We start from the raw sequence: 22,603 nt of genomic DNA, 5'->3' as shown, positions 1-22,603 counted from the left end.
TGTGTGGCGCGGCGCGGCATATATTTTCGGCGGCCGAAAATTCAGTACATGCCTAGTAAATGAACTAAACGATTCTTCGAAGCACAAGAATTTGCCTCGATTATTTTTTGTATTGGAGTTACTCGAATTACTCGAGGAATCGTTTCAGCCCTATGTCACATGGACTGTTTTACCGATGTATTTACTACGTTTCTGGGCCTGGGAACATTTCAGTTGTGTTGCTGTCTATGGAGGGTCAGATAGCTCTCCGATTTCATCAAAAACATCTTAATTTGTGTTCCGAAGATGAACGAAGGTCTTACAGGTTTGGAACGACATGAGGGAGAGTAATTAAAGACAGAATTTTCATTTTGGGGTGAACTAACCATTTAAGTATCCATAAAGTTGGTTCCAGCCAATCTTGCATTTTCTTACTACGGAAAGATTGGAAAGAATCATAATTAATTCTGCTTTCTCAGCAAACCTATTTATTCTCTGAGGGAGAGATTAATGCTTCACAACATCTGGATTTGCAATGGAAAATTCACATGGTATCATTCCTTAAATAGACATTTCAAATGAGAAAACAGAATTACACACAGTTTTCTTCCAAAAAGTCTCAAGGACAGGTTCTATAGAAGACAAACATATAGTACAGAAACTTATGAAGTGGGAAAGGAAATCTCAATTTACTCTCCGGTTTTGAGTTTGTAAAAAGAGACGAAGGCACTGGTGGGACCTGGAATGACAGATTAGCTGATCTTTTTTCAATAACACAATGCAGATGTAAGCCAGAATGGTTTAAACTCAAAATTTTGTACCTGAAGTGCTTAAGTGTTTAAACAAGTTAATGCATGACCTATGTTTAACACCATAAAGGGATTTCTACAAACTGATCAGAAATCACATCCATGAAACACTGTCATTATACCTTCATAAAGTGATGGGAAAGTTGTTTCATTCTTGAATTATTACAGGTTTGAATGTTTCATGAAATATTTGAATCAAGTAAAAGCTCTATTTTAAATACTTGAACAATATGTAAAAGAATATATACAGTATACAGGATAATAACGAACAAAAGCTAGAATCACTGAAGTAAACGTAAAGGACAATCATCTTGACCTTGGCTGTCAAACTCCACCAAAGAAGCACCATAAAAGCACCCTCTCTATTTGTCTTTGGTGGATTGAACCGCTGACCTTCACCTGATCTCCTCAGAAGATCACTGTAACGCCAGAACTACAGACACACCTCTTCCATAAGCACTAATCCACAATCATAAACAAATGCCCTTACTATTAAAGGTATTCTGACTCCCAAGGTGTAAAAAATAAAGCATGGTCAAACGCCTCTAGCTATTAATATTAAGATGCTAATGGTACCCTTGAATCACTATATCGAACTAGAAACTCCATGCTTTCAGTTGCTTGCCTTATGCATCAAGATTCATTTAATTCTTTGCATCCATTTGTAAAGTTGGAAATACATATTTATTATATTTACACTTTACACATATTTATACTTTTTCATAGATATTTTTGAGGACCTAACCTCACCCTACCCTAAACCTACCCACTTCTCAACAACACAGAACACGTAACAGGCAGATAAAAGTACAGTCACGGCAATTTCTTACAAAAATTTACCAAAAAAAAGGTATTACAAACTATTTGTGATGCATTCCATGTCTTGAAGTCTGAAGCAAATATCTTTACAATATTATATCTTTATGTGAGGAACAAAGTTAGCCTAAGGTTTTAATCACTGGAAATAATTCCGCAGTTACATATCATCCAAATTTTCCATGTCCTGTGTATTGATGCCAAAGAATTCTCATTAAGTCATCAAGCTTGTTAAAAAAATGAAGCATAGGGGTACTTTTAGCGTCGTAACAGTGACACTAAAGGCACTTGACTATACTTTGGTTTTTGATGCCTTGCGAGTGAGAACAGGTTGTCTTTTCTGCATTTTACCTCTGCTCTAGCTTTGTGTACTAATCTAGTTTATACTTTAATCTCGGCATTGTGTACTGCAAATATTGTTGGCACTTATGACAAATTGCTTCCTCATTGTAAGTTGCTTTGGATAAAAGCATTTGCTAAATAAATAACTATGCAAATGTGAAACATAAAGTAGTCCATATGACTCACTAATATCCCAAGTCTTCTGAAGGCATACAATAATGAGGAACAGAAAGCAGTGTAAGTATCTTACATTTAATCTGACAAAGCACTCAAACCTATTTGCATTTATAATAAAAATTAAAAACGGTGCATCACGTCTCACTGTGAAGCTGAATAAGTAATCAAAGACTTTTTCATTTTAGGGTGAACTGTTTCTTTAACTACACTTGAAATTGTTCCACAACACTATAAAATATTTAAATATGTTTTAGTCTTAATAGAATGCAACACATTTTCACCACATTTAAAATTTTTAAATGATCCTTTGGTGCTTGCCTTATTATGGTGTAATATACTTTAATTACACCGCTTATTACAGCAAATGTTGAGGCAACATAAACTTCATCAAAATACAGCCAGCAATCAGCTTTAAAAACTGATCTCTAGATTTTAAAATAACATTGATTTAGTACAAATTAACACATTTTTGGTATCTAAAAGCCCAGCATTATTAAAACCCTCTCTTTTGTCTGAAAGACTCCTTGTTTATACTATAGGCATGCAGGGACATTGAGTAACACTGTTTACAAATCATCTAAATCAAAAGTGACACTTGAGTTGATGGTCCAAGATGTCATCATAATTCATCACATACTGTTTATAATCAATGGGGTGGAAACATAGACCTACAATAATAACAGCTCAAATGATCTGCGTCATTCGTGGCACTGTATATTAGAGGGTAATTGTTGATTAATTCTGTGCTGATTAACTGAATCAAGCAACTGATGAGTAGAAATCTCTAAAAGGGTTAAACGGTTCACCTTATAGTGTCATTTTTAATAAATTAATATTTGATAAGCATATTATTAAACAATAAAAGAGACCTACAATACAGTAAACCATAACATTTGCATAACAAAATCCCAAATCTTCCATTCAAAGTTCTACTTCATTAAGGAAAGGCAAACAAAATTCAGTCTGGATTCACATCTGTTGTGTGCAAATGGATCAGAAGTGTAAATCCTCAAAAAGCCACACAAGCAGATGCCTGCAATATCTCTCCCTGGCCTCCTCACATTCCTGCTAAGCTACTTACCCACATCAACACTGTTACCATTCCAAGCCAGATTACTAGTCAAATGAGATGTCAGTCACTTCCTGACCTAGCTGTCTTTCTCCACCTCCCAAACAAGGCTGAGCTACCAGTACAAAACTAAATGTTGCACAATGACACATTCAGACAACAGAGTCTCCTTGTAGGACATCCTAATGGAGCAAGGACCAAATTGGATTTAATAAAGGGGAAATCGTCTTGTTGGAAGGTTTATGTGTAAAGTGCTTGCTAATCCATCTTACCTGCAACCTTTTAAGCTTGGCTTCATTAAACAGCAGAAAACGTCTGAACCAGGGCTATTAAAGGAAGTAGTTCAGCCAAAAATTAAAAGTGGGTCTCTATTTACTCATCCCTTGTATTGTGACATCTGATGTTACAATGAGTTAAAAAAGAAAGAAATTTTAAAGACTAAATATTTATAGACAATTTCCATTTTTCCATGTATAACAACCTAAATTTATAGATAGATAGATTACAGATCTGTGCACATTCCATCAGATTGCTTTTTATATGTTGTTTTTTGCAGCGTAGAGCATTATAACCAATCACACACATTTCTGTTGAGCTTATGAATGCAATGGCCAATCAGAGGTGTTTAGATTAGTCAGTGAGTCCCTGTTTCTAAAATGTATCATTTATATACAGTTGGTTATTATTGGTAACAGTTTAAAATATTTTCACTGCAAGTAATTGGTTAAATTTAAGTATTTGGCATTACAGACAACAAAGATACAATTAAGGAGGTAATTATAAAAATTGCCCCGATGAATGTAAAAAAAATAAATGCTCCTGGAAATCAATACAAGGGAGAAAATATTGACCCTTAATGGAAATATTCATTTCTGATCCTGGCAGGGATGCGTTAAAATGATCAAAATTGACAGTGAAGACATTTATCATGTTAACAAAATTAATATTTAAAAAAAAAAGTTTTTACTTTCTATTCATCTGTGACATGTATTATCTGTTTTAGTTTAGTTTTCTGTGTTTCCGTCATCCTAGTTAGTTGCTCTGATTAGTTACTTAGGTTGGCCGCACGCTAGAGGATTTTAAGGCCGTTTCTAAGCCCGATTTGCACACCCGAACGATCAGGGGGTGTGGCCCGGTTCGTGGCTTGTCGCAAAAGATTTTTTGTCCAAAAATCCTCTGTGTGGTGTCATTTCGATTATTTATCTGTTCCCGATCGAGACGGAGCGTTGCTGAACTCAAATCGTAAATATCAAACATGTTTCTTTGTCTGCTATTGTTTGGATTTGTGTTTGGTTGTACCCGTCTTCTCCTTTGGATTATTAAAAAGAACTCTTTTGGATTATACTCCTGTGTCGTGCGCTTTGATTTGCACACAAGACCGTGACATCATCAAAGAATACTAACAAAAATATTTCAGTATTTTTACTATATTTTTGATTGAATAAATGCAGTATTGACGAGTAGAGATCGATCGATATATCAATTTACTGACATTTTTCCATATTTAAGCATTTTACCATATCGGTTTCACCGATAAATTGAAATGAATTCTTCAGCTTTTAAGAACAGCCGGGTTCTCCAGTAGTGGGCGGAGCTAATGCGCAAACGACAATCTTATTGGCTGGCGCTCACCTATTATCGTCCCTGTTTTGATTTCAGCAAATCAGTTCGAGCCAATGCAGACAACATGATTAATATTCATGAATCCAGCAGCTCGTTAATCCTTAGTGCGTTTTATATTGTTCTTAGTAGAATTCATAGTATGATTATCTTATCAGTATTATTGATAGTTTTCCCCCCATTTTTTACAGAAACACTGAATGACCAAAAAAGCACCACCACCAGTCTTAAGTTCAGTTAAAATGACTAATATGTATTCATACATGGTTACCAAGTTTTAATTCTAATTGCTAAAGTTATATCATTAAATAATACTTGATTATCATAATATATTTATAATGCTTGACTGACTGATGTTAAGAGTGTACTTTTAGATATTTAAAAAGATGTTCCATTTTCCAAACATTATAGATTATATTTTTTTGTTTACTCGCCAGACTATCATCTATCTATATATATATGTATATATATATATAGTATATGGTGAAGCACACCATAAAATAATTATATCAATTCATACAGGGCTAGTAGTACATACAGCTGTATAACCAGATACACACCCAGGTATCGGATCAGTACTCGGTATCGGCCGATACCCTGAGCCTAGGTATCGGAATCGGTATCGGGAAGGGAAAAAGAGAATCGGAACATCTCTACAAATTAGATGCATTACATAAATGCCTGTTATGTAGTTTATGCAGCTTGGCTCTAAGAAATATAGAGCAACTCACGGAGTCATGGAAAATAATCTGTCATGTCCTGTCCCAATAAAGACGTAACTTTGGATTCAATAATACGCAGCCATGAATGAGCACATGTTGGAAATAAAAGCACTGAATTGAATTCTCTCTCTGTTGTCTATGCTCATCGTTAGTCTCGTGAAGTCGGAGTCACAAAGTGATTCACTTATTTAAAACACCCTAAACTGTAGTAACATTTACTATATAACTATTATTTTGCTAATAAACATCTAAATAAATACAACTCTATGGAAATTAATTATTTATTATCTCTGCGAGATCTCAGTTTGAGTATAGTTCTGTGTAAATGCATAGATAAACCACGCTGTCAGCAGGCATTTCATAATCTAGAAGGACAAAAACATTATTAATAATTCTGATATAACATTCCAGTTGAGAAATACAATGAAATACGATGTTTTGTTTGTTATATTCCAATATTCCAGAGAATATTATTCAGTGAATTAACATTATCCAGTGAATCATTCTTGACTCCATAGGCCTAACAGCTTATAAACCTACTAAAACTGTAGTTTAAAATGAAGTTGATATGACTCCTGTCCTTTATTTTCTCCATTTGAAAACATTAGACATTCTACATTTATTTTGCTTAGTGTTGTTGCTGCTGATGCTTTTTATAAATAAAATATTTTTTATTGTTGTAATATGAAGATTAAATTTAACATGAAAGACTGCTAATTTTCAACACTTTAAAAAAAAAGATGACTGAAAAGAGGAAAAACCAAAGTGAAGCATGTTCTTACTTCACTCAGTCATTTATTTACTTTATAACAGTAAATAAATATAGGTTCTGCATATCGGTTATCGGGCACATAAACATGCAAATAATTGGTATCAGTATCGGTTATAAAAAATCAATATCGGTCAATCACTATTGACGAGCATAAAAGACTTTAAAAAAAAAAAAAAAGAAATCTTAGCAACCCCTTTACAGTGGCGTTAAGATGTATAATGCACCAAAAGTGAAGTCAGTAAGTCTGTGTGAGCGGTGCTGGATTAGTCAGTATACAATGTGTGCGGAGAAAGCTCGTTTAAATTGGCTAATTGAACTAATACCATGCAAGCCTATGTTTAAAAATAAATTAAAGTTTGCTATATGCTAAAGACTCCTAGTTGCATGTCTCTACTATTGTGTTTATGTCAATACAAATACGCAAAATGCTTATTTTTGACTGTTGGACCACTCCAAAGTTAAACCTCTTAAAATTAGCCTAATAGAATTGTGTGTAATCCCATCCAAACTGTCTGTTTCTCATGATCTTACTGATAATCTCTGGATTTAGATTTGTTGGGTCTTTAATACTTTCTCAAATGTTTAAAATATTTGCAATTGCAACACCCAGATTGTCTTGATTTCAGTCATAACTCTAACCATTTAAGACATTCTTCCCATTTAAAACACACATTACAATGTTTTTTGTCTACATAATCTATTAAGATCACTAGGTCATTACAAGCAAATTCATCAGAATAAACATGAAGTAAACTTTTAGAGAGTTTGACAATCTATTATAGGCTAAATTTTCTTATTACACTACCCAGTGTTTCCAATCAATTACAAGATAATTTACTAGATAACTTCTCAACTAAAACTAAAATCGAATTTGCAATATGGCTTACTACACTTACCAAATCGCAAAAGGCTGTGATTGATTATGCTTAATTGAATAAATTGTTGAAATTATTGACATTTAAATACAATAAAGTAAAAAATATTCAGAAATATTTTATTTTAATAATATAATTATATAAGTAATATAAGTAATAATGAATTAGTTGTTATATATTTTTATATATAAACTGTGCTTCCAAACATATTAAAAATATTATGAATCAACCTAAATACATTAAGTTAAATTAAATGGTTTGATCAAGTAGAAATAGCTCTTTAAGGTAGTTGCAGGTCTTTTTACAGTGAAGTATGCGTGCAGAAGGCTGAGAGCAGGCCGAACTGACCACTGCGGCCCTGTGAAGTGGACAACGCTGGAACTAATTCTCAGCGATTACAAAGAGGCTCTCAGTGGCACACCGCACTCTGACCAGCTCTTGAAGGTTACATTACCATCACAAAACCATCCAAACTGTCCAGAAGAAAAGCAATGTGCTTAAGGAAAATTCTAAGAATTCCAATAGAACTCCAACACTTCACGTCCACATATAAGCAGGAACATGTATTTTATATGAGCAGCTTTAAATAGTTAATATGTTGCTCTTCTCTGTTTGCGGATTGCCGTCTGATGCAGACGTATAGATTAAGGGTAATGATAAAGCACTGACAAAGGCACCTCTTTATCAGACAGTACAGCCAACTAAGGCTATTTACAGCCACACAGGAATCTCCTGATTATATGTCTTCAGTTTCAATGAATGGCATGCAAGCATTGTAACTGAAATTAAAATTGTTACTTGTTGAACATAGTTGCTGAACAACCCATTGCATCCCTTCCATACAGCTGTTTTTGTTTAGCTGTTAAGTGCTGTTTCTTTTAAACATTACTGTTAAAAACGGTTTTACATTCACTTTGAATATTTACAAAATCAAAACATTTTAAACACACAATATAGAAGGTTATTCTGCATAGTTATGCAGGTTTTGTCTGCAATTGGTCCACCCCCAAAATCATGGATCAGCACAGAATGGAACTGTTAAGCAACAAGAGTAGTTTGGCACAACCATTCTCATTTCTTAGCCATTCCAAACCCTGTACTGATCCGGCCCAACTAGTATGGATTTCCACTTTGTAGTGTAATCGTGGCATGCCGAACCAAGCTCAAGTGCAAATCGTTTGTTACCATTTTTAGAAACATTTGGCTATTGTCTTTAAATTAATAGCATGATTTTGGGTGCAGAACTAGGCCCATCTGTGTCTCTGACCAATGCTGTGTTCAGGAAACTTGTCTGAAAAACAATCATTGTTTTGCAGTTCTGTGGAAATGCAACTGAAGATGCTTTTGTCAGGCTGGTTGGGATGCTCAAGCAAACAAGTTAAAGTTTTGATAGCACAAATCAACCTACCAATGGCTGCAAAAACAATACACAGCTTTAATACACATTGGTGAACAACACTAGCTGAACAAACTAGAGAAAGACATATAGGGTGTTTAATTTTTCAAATACTACAAGAACTAAAATGATAAATAAAGGAAATCAGAAATGTAACAATGTTGTGATTTAAGGCTGGAATACACTACACAACTTTTATGGGCATCATACACTGAGGATCACACAACAACAACAACAACAAACTCAAGCAGTAACATGCGCCTTCTTGCTAGTCGACATTATTTGTGTTATAAAATCAGCTTAAAATATCAAATATGTCTGATATCTTGAGACTGGATGGAATCATAGAATCTGAAGTTAAAATTGGAGCCTGTACCCATCATAAACTACACAATTTTCCGACTGCTGAAAATCTGCAGACTGACTCTGACTTTTAGCAACTTGCGTTGACGCATCCAGACTACAAATCAGGCAAAAGATGCGTATTCCAGCTATTTCTTGAATTAATATGTTCTTTTCTCCTTTTTTTATAACGTACTGCCCATGTCTGAAAGTTTGCAAAAAATACAAAATCAACACTTCTCAAAGGTTTCTAGAGTTTTATTTTTTATTTTTTCGATTGACACAAGGCCAGAGATTCAAGCATGTTTGAAAATGCAATCTGTCCCGATGCTTTTACTGTTCTTTTTTCACATCACAATAGACAGAATGATTCATCCAAAAAACAAATAAATAGATAAATAAAACCTCCAGCCACATATCATGAGTAGTGGTACCCTGAAGCATGAAGGTCTTCATTTGTTTCTGAACAGAAGGTTGTGAAACCTCAAGGAGGATATAAAAACCATATACATCAGTGGTTGTAATAACGTGCATATTACATTAAAACTAATAACTTTATTGCGTTGTATGTCTCTTACAACGAAGGTCTTTGCAGACTCAGACATCGTCATCGACATGATTGGATACAAGTCCAATCATTGCATAAGCCAGGATACATCAAATAAATCTGGTTGCAAAGTGTAAGCAAACTGAGTGATCACACGTGTCGCACTTGAACAATGTTACAAGACATGAAGCTTCTACCACACAGTTCCATTCATAACAAAAGAACCAAGCTATTAGCAGAATCCTCCGTTTCTCGTTGCACACTTCTAACTTTAAAATACCAACTTAGCGTATGCAATCTGAGCAGCACGTTAATGCGCATCCATACATTACTAGATATGAAGCGAGACAAACACTCAGCTCGACTTACCTTCCAGATCCAGGCCATCTTAACACTGAATAATAGCTCGCAGTGCTGAAGTGCTCGTCCCTATCTATAGACGGAAAGGCCAGTATTGGCGGCTTAATGATTTATTTATGTGCCATGGATGTCCGACTTTCGTGTTGCGATGAAACATTTCAGTAAATATTGTGGAGTACCGTTATTCATGCTCTATTCCCTGATTTACAGAGCTCGGGTGGACGTGCGCTCCTATTGGCTCATAGCTACGAGAGCCCCGCCCCCTTCATCATGTGACTGATATTTCATTCCTGTGCTGTTCGGCGCACTGTAATGTAAAGAATGGCCGTGTGGATGACAGGAATTAACTTCACTATTGTTGCAAAGAGAGTAGGCCTATATACATGCGGTAAAAATTATTTATCATTGTCTGTTTAGATTTACTTTAATGCTACAGCATTTGTGCACAATGAGGTACACGAGCTCACTGTAATTATTGCTTATAAAAACAAAAAATACGCTGTTTAAAGAGGTAATCTAAAAATGTACAAGCATTAACATAACTAAATAAATGTGGTTACAAGAAAGGTTAGAAATAGAATAGACAGAATGTGAGATCAGTGAAAATATCTTCATGCAAATAGCTGAACAATTCCAGATGCTCATGAATATATCTGACTGACACATTATAAAAGATGTTTACATCATGTATAAGATTATTAGTGCTGCATGTAACAAGTTGTTATTTTCTCATGTTCACCAGTAAATACTAACAAATGCTAAGCATCTAAAACTCAAAGGAACCATTTGGTTAAATTTGAAAAAAATAGTAATAATAATAATTGTGTATGTAATTTAATATGAAGGTACTATAAAAAAAAAATCAAGTGTATAATGAAAATAATGGTCAACGTTTGAATGAAATGTGCAAATGTGTACTCAATTTAAACTAGGTCAGAGTAACATGAAACAGTGAGAATTGCGGTTGATTCTACATGATTGCACAGCATTCAAAGTCATGAAGTGAGCAGCACAATGCGACTCTGGCTCTGTGTTAATTCAGGCATTGTGAGGTTCTCTGAGATGGATTCTGAATGATGATCTCTCTTGGGCTCTGTAATTCTCTGCCTGTGCTGACAGACTCAACAATGCAGCTGTGCCAGAGAAAGTTCCCTCTTAAAGGGATAGTTCACCCAAAAATGTACATTCTGTCATCATTTACTCACCGTCAGGTTGTTCCAAAACTGTATGAGTTTCTTTCTTGTGCTGCGCACAAAAGAAGATATTTTGAATAATGTTGGTAACCAAACAGTTAGCCATTGACTTCTATACAGAAAAACTACAAAATTGTCACTTTTGTGTGAACTATTCTTTTCAGATTTTCAAGCATTTCATGATAGAAATAATGCTTGGGAATGCTATTATTTTCAAAATACTTCCAGTAGCAGCTTGCACAAGGCTATGGACATTCCTTTTTCTTTTTTTTTTCTTTTTAATTAATTGAGGCTCTGAGACATTATGCAACCTTTACTAGAGAGAGAGAGAGAGAGAGAGAGAGAGAGAGAGTTATTTTGTGAACTGTTTGCTTATACCAACATTTTTCAAAATATATTATTTTGTGTTCAGCAGAAGAAAGAAACTCATACAGGTTTGGAACAACTTGCTGGGGACAATATTTTCATTTTTGGATGAACTATTTACCTAAGAGATATGCAGTTCAAAAGTTTTTGAGTTTTTGAAACTAGGCTCTTATGCTTACCAGTGCTGCATTTGTTGAGTAAAAATACAATTAAAAAGATAATATTGTGAAATATTACTACGGTGCTTTTAAAAAAAGTGTTGGGTAAATCTGATATAGGCTATTTAAACAACCCACAATCCCATGATGCATTATGAATGACATAAGCAAATTAAAAACAATAGTGAAATACAAAACTCTTCATTTAAAGATGTTGAATATACCATAGAAACAATATATTTTAACCCATAAGAACCTGGACCAATTTCTCCTTATAGGAAAATTATGGAGCATATAAAACAGACCAGTTGTTTTTAAAATACAACCCCTCCTTGTGAAAATATCTTATCAAAATTCTACCTTTTGAGGTATATGGTTTAACCAGAAATTAATTTTTAGATTTTTTTTTTTTCACAACTCGAAAATGTGCAAACTGAATAAAAATAAATAACTACCTCACACTGGAGGTCAAAATGTTCAATGTGCATGTAGATTTGTTAAAATAGGCTTTGAAATGAGCAGCAGAAAATATATAACACTAAAATAATCAGCTAAATTAATTGAGCAGCACATCACCATTTTTCTTAAAGGGATAGTTCACACAAAAATGAAAATTTGATGTTTATCTGCTTACCCCAAGGCCATCCAAGATGTAGGTGACTGTAGGTTGTAGGTTTCTTCAGTAGAACACAAAGATTTTTAACTCAAACCTTTGCAGTCTGTCAGTCATATAATGTCAGTCAGTGGGACCCACGGCTTTGAGAGAAAAAAAACCATACACAGACAAAACCAAATTAAACCCTGCGGTTCGTGACGATATCCGTGCGGCGGATCAGAGGTAATAAAAAATATAAATACTGTTCAGTTTCTTGCACAGACCGATCGTTTCGTGTCTTTAGACCTCAATGTATCGTCACGAGCCGCAGGGTTTAATTTGGTTTTGTCTGTGTATGTTTTTTTTCTCTCTCAAAGCCGTGAGCCCCATTGACTGCAATTATATGACTGACAGACTGCAACGGTTTGAGTTGAAAATCTTTGTTTGTGTTCTACTGAAGGAACAAAGTCACCTACATCTTGAATGTCCTTGGGATAAGCAGATAAACATCAAATTTTCATTTTTGGGTGAACTATCCCTTTAAGGTTATTGCAAAGTCTGCACATAGATACAAAAATGTAACATTTTTGAGAGTGTATAGGGAGACTAACTGACAATGCATGCAGGATTTCTCCAGTCGTTTAGTCTGCTTGAACTCTGCTACAGTTGAGTATCTCACATTCAGATCTCCAACCATTCAATCAACAACCGAATAAAACCAAGTCCCCACCTTACAATTTCTTTTTCGATAATCTGTTTCACAAGAAAGAAAGAAATGATCTGTTATTACTTCAGTTATATCACAACTTTAAAGTGCATGAGCAACCTCATGTTCATTGCCTATATTATACACGGGTGGCCCTACCTTAACCTGGGGACGCTATTCCATCCAAAAAGCCTCTATCACTGCCTTAACTTATCAAATGTAAGTTCTAAAATCTTTAGTGCTTCCCTTCTTCGGCTGCACAGCATTATAACACCAGTCCCAAGTCTCTACAGGAATACGGTTTATTAGCAACCAGCAGAGAGTCACAAAAAACTGCAAAAAACAAAAAATAAAATAAACATATTTATATGTTAGGAAAGGCAAAAAAAAAAAATTGCAAAGTTTTCTTCACTTTGATTGGTTATACTCACCTCTTCACCAGGCCCCTCTGTTAATAAGCAGAACAAATTCGCCAATGTTAGTCACTTCCAAAGCCTAGACTACTAAATCAGAAGACAGACTAGTTTTAGCATACACTTGTTCTAGTTTCCTCTTTGGCTGCACAGTGCTTTTCATAATTTCGGGTTGGAACAAAAGAATAAAACTTTTAAGAATATTAAAATAGGAATTGATCAAACTAATAAAAGTATCAAAATAATTTCCATATTTCATTACTGCTCATATAACAAAACATTTCATTCAATGTCAAACATTGCCAGCACAAAATTAAATGTACAGAATAAGACATGCAGAAAGAAATATTATTTTAGGTCTGAGCCTAGAGACCTAATGTTCAGTGGAAACAAACAAAACCAAGAAGTAACATCAAGCTGACCCGCATGGCTGTATGTGTACTTTTCTGTTGTATAGAGAGTGAAGCCGTGTTAAACAGAATTGAGCCTCAAGCAAGCTTAAGAAAAGCTCAATTAATAACTAGATGAGAAAAAGGCCACAGGAAAAAAAAAAAAAAAGTTGTATGCCAGGCTGTACCCTAATTTTAGATTTAGATTTTGCATATTGTTTCAAAATGATCATTGGGTTTAAGACTTTATATATTTACAGTGGTGTGAAAAAGTGTTGGCCTTCTTCCTGATTTTTACAGTTTTTGCATATTTGTCACACTTAAAAGATTCAGATCATCAAACAAATTTTAATATTGCACAAAGATAATGCAAGTAAATACAAAATGTAGTTTTTTCAAATGATGATTTCATTTATTAAGGGAAAAAAGCAGTCCAAACCTACATGGCCCTACGTGATAAATTAATTGCCCCCTCCTATTAAATCATGAAAGAACTGTGATTAAACACATTATTTTAGAAAGCGGAGTTAAATTTCACGAGCCAAACCCAGACCTGATTACTGCCAGACCTGTTGAATCAAGAAATCACTTAAATAGAACCTGTCTGACAAAGTGAAGCATGTTTAAAGAGCAACACATCATTCCGCGATCTTAAGAAATTCATAAACAAATGAGAAACAAAATAGTTTACATGTATCAGTCTGGAAAGGGTTATAAAGCCATTTCCAAAGCTTTGGGACTCCAGCAAACCATGGTCGGAGCCATTATCCACAAATGGAGAAAACTTGGAACAGTGGTGAACCTTCCCAGGAGTGGCTGGCCTACCAAAATTACTACAAGAGCACAAAGACGACTCATCCAGGAGGTCATAAAAGAACCCAGAACAACATCTAAAGAACTGCAGGCCTCACTTGCCTCAATTAAGGTCAGTGTTCATGATTCAACAATAAGAAAGAGACTGGGCAAAAACAGCATCCATGGGAGAGTTCCAAGGCAAAAGCCACTGCTGACCAAAAAGAACACAAAGGCTCGTCTCACATTTGCCAAAAAATATCTTGATTATCCCCAAGACTTTTGGGAAAATATTCTGTGGACTGATGAGACAGTTGAACTTTTTGGAAGGTGTGTGTCCCGTTACATCTGGCGTAAACCAACACAGCATTTCATAAAAAGAACATCATACCAACAGACAAACATGGTGGAGGTAGTGTGATGGTCTGAGGCTGCTTTGCAGCTTCAGAACCTGGATGACTTGCCATAATTGATGGAACCATGAATTCTGAACTCTATCAGAAAATCCTGAAGGAGAATATCCGGCCATCTGTTCGTGACCTCAATCTCAAGTGCACTTGGGTTCTGCAGCAGGACAATGATCCAAAACACACCAGCAAGTCCACCTCTGAATGGCCGAAGAAAAACAAAATGAAGACTTTGGAGTGGCCTAGTCAAAGCTGGCCTGAATCCTATTGAGATGCTGTGGCATGACCTTAAAAAGGCGGTTCATGCTTGAAAACCCTCCAATGTGGCTGAATTACAACAATTCTGCAAAGAAGAGTGGGCCAAAATTCCTCCACAGCGCTGTAACAGACTCATTGCAAGTTATCGCAAACACTTGATTGCAGTTGTTGCTGTTAAGGGTGGCCCAACCAGTTATTAGATTTAGGGGGCAAGCACTTTTTAACACAGGGCCATGTGGGTGTAACGGTGTGTCAGGAAGGAAGGCGCTGGAGACAACTGGAGAGTTTTGTAAGAGGTAACATTTAATAGAACACTTCGGGAGAACAGAAAATACACACCTAGACGTAACTGAGATCGGACAAAACTTCAATGAAACTGAATGCTTATAATGAATAGGAAACAAAGGAGTAAACGAGATGATTAATACAAAACAGGTGGAGAAAATAAACGTTGATTAACTAACGACAAGAACCGGAACTAAACCAAATAAGGGCAAACAGGAAACTAGAAGGGAAAACACGTAACAGTGGGTTTGGATTTTGTTTTCCCTTCATAATAAAAAACTTCATTTAAAAACTGCATGTTGTGTTTACTTGTGTTATCTTTGATTAATATTTAAATTTGTTTGATGAACTGAAACATTAAAGTGTGACAAACATGCAAAAAAATTAAAAATCAGGAAGGGGGCCAACACTTTTTCAACCACTGTATATGTAGGCTATTAGTGCTGTCAAACGATCGCAGTTAAGCGCATTCAAAATAAAAGTTTTTATTTACATAATACATCTGTGTGTACTGTGTATATTTATTATGCATATATAAATACACACACACACACACACAGTATATATTTTGAAAATATTTACATGTATTTACATGTATATATTTATATTCATATCATTTATATTATATATAAATATATTTAATATATAAACGTATCATATTTTTCTTAAATACATGAATTTATATATACACAATAAATATACCACAGTACACACACACATATACTGTGTAAACAAAAACTTGTCAGGATATTCAGAGTGAAGGCATTATCAAACTCTTTGTAGCCTTAAGTAGTTGTTTATTTGATGGTGGTAAACTAGATTAAACAATAAACAGGGTAAATCTATCACTTTGAACTTTGCTTTGAAGTGTTTCATGCACTAATTAGTACTCCATCCCTAATCCATCCACAACAATTAAAGGGATAGTTCACCCAAAATGAACATCCTGTCATCATCCTCTCATCCTCATGTTATTCCAAACCTGTATGACTGACTGTCTTCTGTGGAATGCAAAAGTAGAAGTTTTGAATAATGTGCTAGTCGCTCTTTTCCACGTAATTACAAAGAATAGGAACCAAAGCTTCTAAAAAGATGCAATCTTTTCGCGATCAGTCCATGCTAAAGTTTTCTGAACTCGTACTATAGTTTTGGGAGAGAAGAAGCAATTTCCGTAAACAGAATGCATAATGCAGTTGTTCCAATATTAGCAGGACTGTGAATATTTATTCATTCATTCATTCATTCACTTTCTGTTTTTGCTCCTCCAATGAAAATAGTTCTTAATGCAGCCAAAGCAAAATGAATCGCACCTCTGAGCAACACACGGCAGTTGTGTTTCAACCCTGAATAAATCAGTGTTTTAGGATGAATTGTTTGAGTGAATCATTTTTGTTTGGCAATCAATTTATAACCTATTTACATGACAGTATTTACTTACATATCCATCAAAATGCAGTATATTAGTTAAACAGATCTACAACAATCATCATATAAATCATTTAAATAATTTAAAAGCTTTTCAAACCAAATAGTAATCCAATGTTTCATTTAAATTTTAAATATTAAACATGGATTGATTATAAATACCACATTTGGTTGCCTTCTTTATCTATTAAAACAAATGTGTGTGTGTGTGTATGTGATCTTTTCAGTAAGATTAACTTTCATACCTAAAGACTTATAAAGAAAGTTTCCAAGTCAATGATAAAAAAAAAATGAATAAAAAAAACATTCTACAAAAAAAGTGGTTCAAAATAAGTTAAAAAAATATATCTCTTTTTCCTCTTTTTATCTTTAATGAGTTTTATTAAGTAAACGTAAGAATACCTTTTATAGAGGTAATTAATATTTGAGTAATATTTCAAGATTTATATTTTTAGTAATATTTCTTAGGCTTGATTATCCATTCATCATTTTTTTTTTTTTTTTTTAGAAAAATCATGTTCAAATGTATGTATCATACGACACAACAGGCTATTTATGCAAATAAGACAAATTACTGGGATAGAATATAGAGTGGTGATGAATATAAAAGGATATATTTATAATGTGCCTCCCTGTGCTGTGCTATCATTGCTCTGTGTATATAGTGTTATAGGAGTTAGTCAGTGCATTGACTGTTGGAAATATTTTGACATCAGTTTAAAGGGCAGTACATGCACATCTTTAAAGTATGTGTGCAAACAACCAAAGTACTAATGTTGGTTAAGTAATTTTTCTGAAATGTAAAATTGTAGAGAGATGCAGTGGGATGAAAGCAATAAATGCTGCCTCCAGGTGGCGGGGAGAGGAAACACAACCACATTAGGAAATAATCATCTAAATTAATGACTAGTAAACAAATTGCAAAATAAGCCGCAAAAAAAAAAAAAAAAAAAAAAAAGAGAGAGAATAAAGACTAGCATAATTTAAGCCCAAATTTAATATGATCACATACTTTTAAAGATTGTTAGAAACATTTTAAAAGTACACAAAAGAAAATAAACAAAAAGTACACAAATGTAATATATATATATTCCAATTAATTTAAATAGTCCTGCAATGTACAAATGTATTAAAAGTACAAATAAATTATTATTAAGTCATAAGGCTACAAGTAGCCTATAATAATCACAAGTATACAAGTAATCTACAAGTATAAGAATCAATGTAGCATCTCACACTGTGGTAAATTGCTTTATTATATAATTAAAGTGTAAAAAAAACCCTTTCAATAGACCACCTTTGCTGGAACTTTGGCATTGGTAACAAGATGGCCTTCGGTTGGCTGGGGATTTGCAATTCATCAGCTTTGCATGTGGGCTGCAATCTTTTACGGTTTTCAATTAATAACATTTTAGATTAATGTTAATAACATTACAAATGTCTAAATGAATAAACAGCCTTCAGTTTGTCCAAGACCAGGTTAAATCCTTATTTGAGAAACCACTTCCATCTGACCATTATAAAAACAGTCTTTTATAGCCTGTTCATCCCGTACCATTTCTCCTAGAGGTGACCCTGACAGTAAAGACCCTCAAGCTGCCCTCACATCATTAAGCTGCTGGACTGACAGGACCACCCTCACCATTACATAATGGTCTTGAGGCACCTATCACCCAAGGACATGCTCGTTTTTTGGGAACACTACAGCAGCCTCTTCAAGAGAGGAGTTCACGAGGCAAACCATTGCAGTGGCTGTCAGGTGCCGTTCCCAGGGGTCTTCCATCGGGACATGGAGAATGAGAATCTTCTTTTCGAAAAAAAGAGCACTCTGGAGATCAAACTGATTGACTTTGGGTGAGAGCCCAGGTGAAAAACAAGTGCACTTCCATAATGTATTTAAAGTGCTAAATATTCATGGTGTCTCAAAATAGCACAGTTGAGTACACTTAGATGATCTTAAGTTTATCTTAAGAAGTACTAAAGGATAATTTTGAGTATATTAAGTACAAAATTAGTGTGCAAAAATAGAGCACTTTAAGTACATTATGGAAGTGTACTTGTTTTTCACCTTGGAGGTCCTGCTGAAAAGATCTTTTTCAAGAACCACTATGATATGTATTGTCCCTCAAACCTGTAGTTTGGAACTTGAACTCATAACACCATATGGGTTGCTGTCATAAGCAGCTATTTTAATCTCATGAAAGAAAATAATGAGAAAGATGTTTGTTGACTGTTTTAGGTTTGCCAGTGATCTACATGCAATATTTTATTAAATAATTTCAATACGTCTGTTGCAGGGTGTCCAGTCCTGCTCCTGGAGGAAAATTTTTGTCAAATCCTAATTAAACACACCCGAACTAACTAATCAAGGTCTTCAGGAATATTAGAAATGTCCAGGCAAGTGTGTTGGAGCGAAACACCGCAGGACATTGGTCCTCCGGGAGCAGGACTGGACACCTCTATTGTGTAATGGTATGAGATTTCCAGATCAAATCTGTTATGTGTAATAATTTTAGAGAAAAAAAAAAAAAAACTGATTTCTGTTTTTGATTCAGGTCCCATTCACATGGAGAAGAGGGTCAATTTTGCATTTGACAGGCTGACACGAGTAGCCTTAGCGTCTTTGCATATGATTGCATATGGAGCTATGATTTGAGGTGAAAAATTTTACAGCTTGCAAAATTACTTGCTTAGGGAAATTTGTTCTGACTCATGTTGCTGTTTGAAATGCACTATACAATCCCTGAACTTCCTACACTCTTAAAAATCAAGGTGCTTCACGATGCCATAAAAGACCCTTTTCGTCTAAATGGTTCCATAAAGAACCTTTAACATCTGAAGAACCTTTCTGTTTCTCAAAAGGTTCTTTGTGGTGAAAGAAGGTTCTTCAGATTATAAAAAGATAAGAAAGAGATGTTTCTTTAAAGAACCTTTGACTGAATGCTTCTTTGTGGAACCAAAAATGGTTCTTCTATGGCATTGCTTTGAAGAACCTTTTAAGCACCTTTATTTTTAAGAGTGTACCATGAATGACCAGGTCCAAAAGGTTCCTCTCATTGCCACAGCAGAAATCCCTGCAAAGGCCACCTTAAAGGTGTCAGTCGCCTCTGCCCCAGAACCAGCTGAGGTCAGAGAGGTCCATGTCACAGGCACAACAGAGGTTCCTGTCTCAGGTATCCTTAGCTGCCCTGGTCACACAGTTCTTTGTCCCATCCTGGAAGGTCCTATTGATGCAGCCGTTACATTTCCAGAGCTTCTTGTCTTGGTCACTGCAGTACCAGAGCTTCCTGTCAGCACAACCCCAGTAGTCCCTGACACCAAAATTCCCTGTTATATCCACTCTAGTGATGCCTCAAAGATTCATGTCACTGCTGTCCCAGATGTTCCATCCAAGGCCGCCCCAGTGTTTCTCGTGGTATGGATAGGCAAAAATGGACTTTGGCGTGTATATGCTACGCGATGGGTAGGATTATGGTTGTGGGGTAGATGCGTATCATATGCACGCCAACAAATTTGGTATCATATGCACGCGAAAACTGAGTTTTATATGCACGCCAAACACGTTCGTATCGTACGCCAAAGTCCATTTTTGCGTATCAATACCACAAGTTTTCCTTTTTATTTGGCGTACCATCTATAGCATTTTCTGAAACCTTGAACCACCTGTGACATCGTGCCAGGCCAATAAAATGATTTGCAAGTTGTGTTCAAAGTTCTTAGCAGGTGACAACAAGTAACGCAAGCAGATGGCATCTCACTGCGAGTTCTCAAAACAGCAAGCAGCTGGACCCAGTTTACACAGACATGTTCAAGAGTTCTTTGACCTGAGGTTTCAGTCCGTTTCAAACAGAATACTGTAACTACTGTCAAACTGTGGTAACTTCTGTCCTCTTCTGACAACATCATTCACGAATCCTTGGACCCTCTGCAGCTTCATACTGAACAAACAAATCAATGACACCACTTCTCCAACCTTGCAAACAGCCCTTGAGCTGTTCATACATTTACTGGGATGTGTGTACTGATTTATTGTCCACAGCTCCACCTTCAACACTATAAATATGCCAGAACTGACCTTAAAACTCTTGGAGCTGAGTAAATCTAACTGAAACTGGGCACTTTTTATCAGACATCCTCCAGGTGGTCAAGATGGTAAACATAATAAGAGGAGTACTTAAAATGTGAGCCACTGGGTCATTTAGTCATCCTTGTCTTATGATGTACAGTACGTGTGTGTTTCCTATGTTCAATCGACAGCACTTGTGGCATAATGTTGATTAAACATAAATCTTCACTTGTGACTCTTTTTGCTTTAAATCTGGGTTACAGTGGGGCACTCACAATGGAAATTCATGGGGCCAATTCATAAACATTAAAATAACTAGTTTCAAAAGTATTACCGTAAGATGCAAACAATACTATATGCTAACTTAAAAATGCTTATAACCTTTTCTGTGTAAAGTTACATCCTATTTTAGAACTTTGTTGCAATGTCGAGATAACCACTAAAACCTTAGTGTTAAAATCATGCCAACAAATTTTTGCTTTTAAATCCTCCAAAAATTATATTCCCGTCCATTCTAAATGTCTCACTGGAGATTAGAGAGATTGATTTGCTGTTATTCTTATAGGAGATCAGGGTATCTCAGAACACTGGAAGCAAAATGAAACGAAATGAAGAACAGTTTGCTGTCAGCTGATTGAACTTCAACTTTGACTTGGTCTTCATTGTTCATATTGGTCACTCTCTTTAATGGATCAATCTGTGTCCAGGTCTCAGATTTTGGACTCCAATTTGCATTCATAACCTTTAAAATATAATAACTACAAATAAACAGAGAGAAATAATGTCCTAGGTAGAAAAGTTGTCATCGACCTGAAAATATTATGTGCAAACAAAACATTGTCCTTAGCAAATCCTAAAAGGATATTTTTTCAGAGCACCTGTATTACACAGAACTGCTGTCTCAGCTCTATATCAGGCTACTCACTGTTATTCACCTTTGACTGCATTTCCATTTCAGCAACTGCATCGTCACATTTACTGATGACACCACCATTGTTTGTATTTGATCAGTGATGGATGAGGCATACAAGAAGTCTTAGATGTCAGCAAAACAATGGAAATTATTTTTGGGCAACTTTGAGACCAGAGGCCAGATTTGACTTATCTGATAATATAACTGATTTTTCTTCAGAAACTTTCATTAAATAAAAAAAATAATAAAAAAAGATACATGTAATTTCCTTCATTTGGGACAAACTGAGTCAGCACTGTGTCCACTTTCTGTTCCTCCTATAATTAAGGTCACAATGCATTTTGTCATATTTTGCAGTTAAAAAGTCTTGTGTACTGTACCAAAACGTTCCCATTGCTCATACACACAAAATGAAGTTAAAAAAATAAATAACAAATTTAACATATAATAGACATTTACATTTCGTTTCAAATTTTCTTTGAAAAGGTTTTCATAGCTTTATGGGAATGTTAGAAAAACTTTTTTTTTTTTACATAAATATGTTAGATGTACAGGCCTATAACATAGCATTTTAACATATTTACAGAACTTTCCTTGTGATCAGTGCCAGGACTATGATATATCACCTCCTGCTTGATGTTTTTGCAAAGCACAGCATTGCTGCTTAAGCATGAAAAAAGGGAAGGGTAGTGATATGTGTGCCGTTAAAGGAGGGTCCTGGAAAACACTATAGATGGAAAACAGGAGCAGCTTGCACTCTCCAGCATCTTTAGGTCTGAGGTCAAATGGGTGTACAAAGAGCTATGGTGTA

General features: G+C 35.2%; 1 protein-coding gene across 2 annotated transcripts in view; it reads right to left on the bottom strand.

Moving 5' to 3' along the window:
- st6galnac3 (ST6 (alpha-N-acetyl-neuraminyl-2,3-beta-galactosyl-1,3)-N-acetylgalactosaminide alpha-2,6-sialyltransferase 3) overlaps positions 1-10,035 on the bottom strand; it is a 139,906-nt gene extending 129,871 nt beyond the window's left edge. For both annotated transcript variants that reach the window (XM_058797925.1, XM_058797934.1), the window contains exon 1: positions 9,836-10,035. In XM_058797925.1, coding sequence (XP_058653908.1) covers positions 9,836-9,853 — 18 coding nt within the window. In that variant the 5' untranslated portion in view covers positions 9,854-10,035. The remainder of the gene's footprint in view (positions 1-9,835) is intronic.
- Positions 10,036-22,603: the final 12,568 nt, after the last annotated feature.

The sequence above is a fragment of the Onychostoma macrolepis genome, chromosome 02 (assembly GCF_012432095.1).
Source record: "Onychostoma macrolepis isolate SWU-2019 chromosome 02, ASM1243209v1, whole genome shotgun sequence".
In the NCBI taxonomy this organism is placed as follows: domain Eukaryota; kingdom Metazoa; phylum Chordata; class Actinopteri; order Cypriniformes; family Cyprinidae; genus Onychostoma; species Onychostoma macrolepis.
The sequence above is the reverse complement of the archived record's forward strand: the minus strand, read 5'-3'. Positions and strand labels throughout refer to the sequence as shown.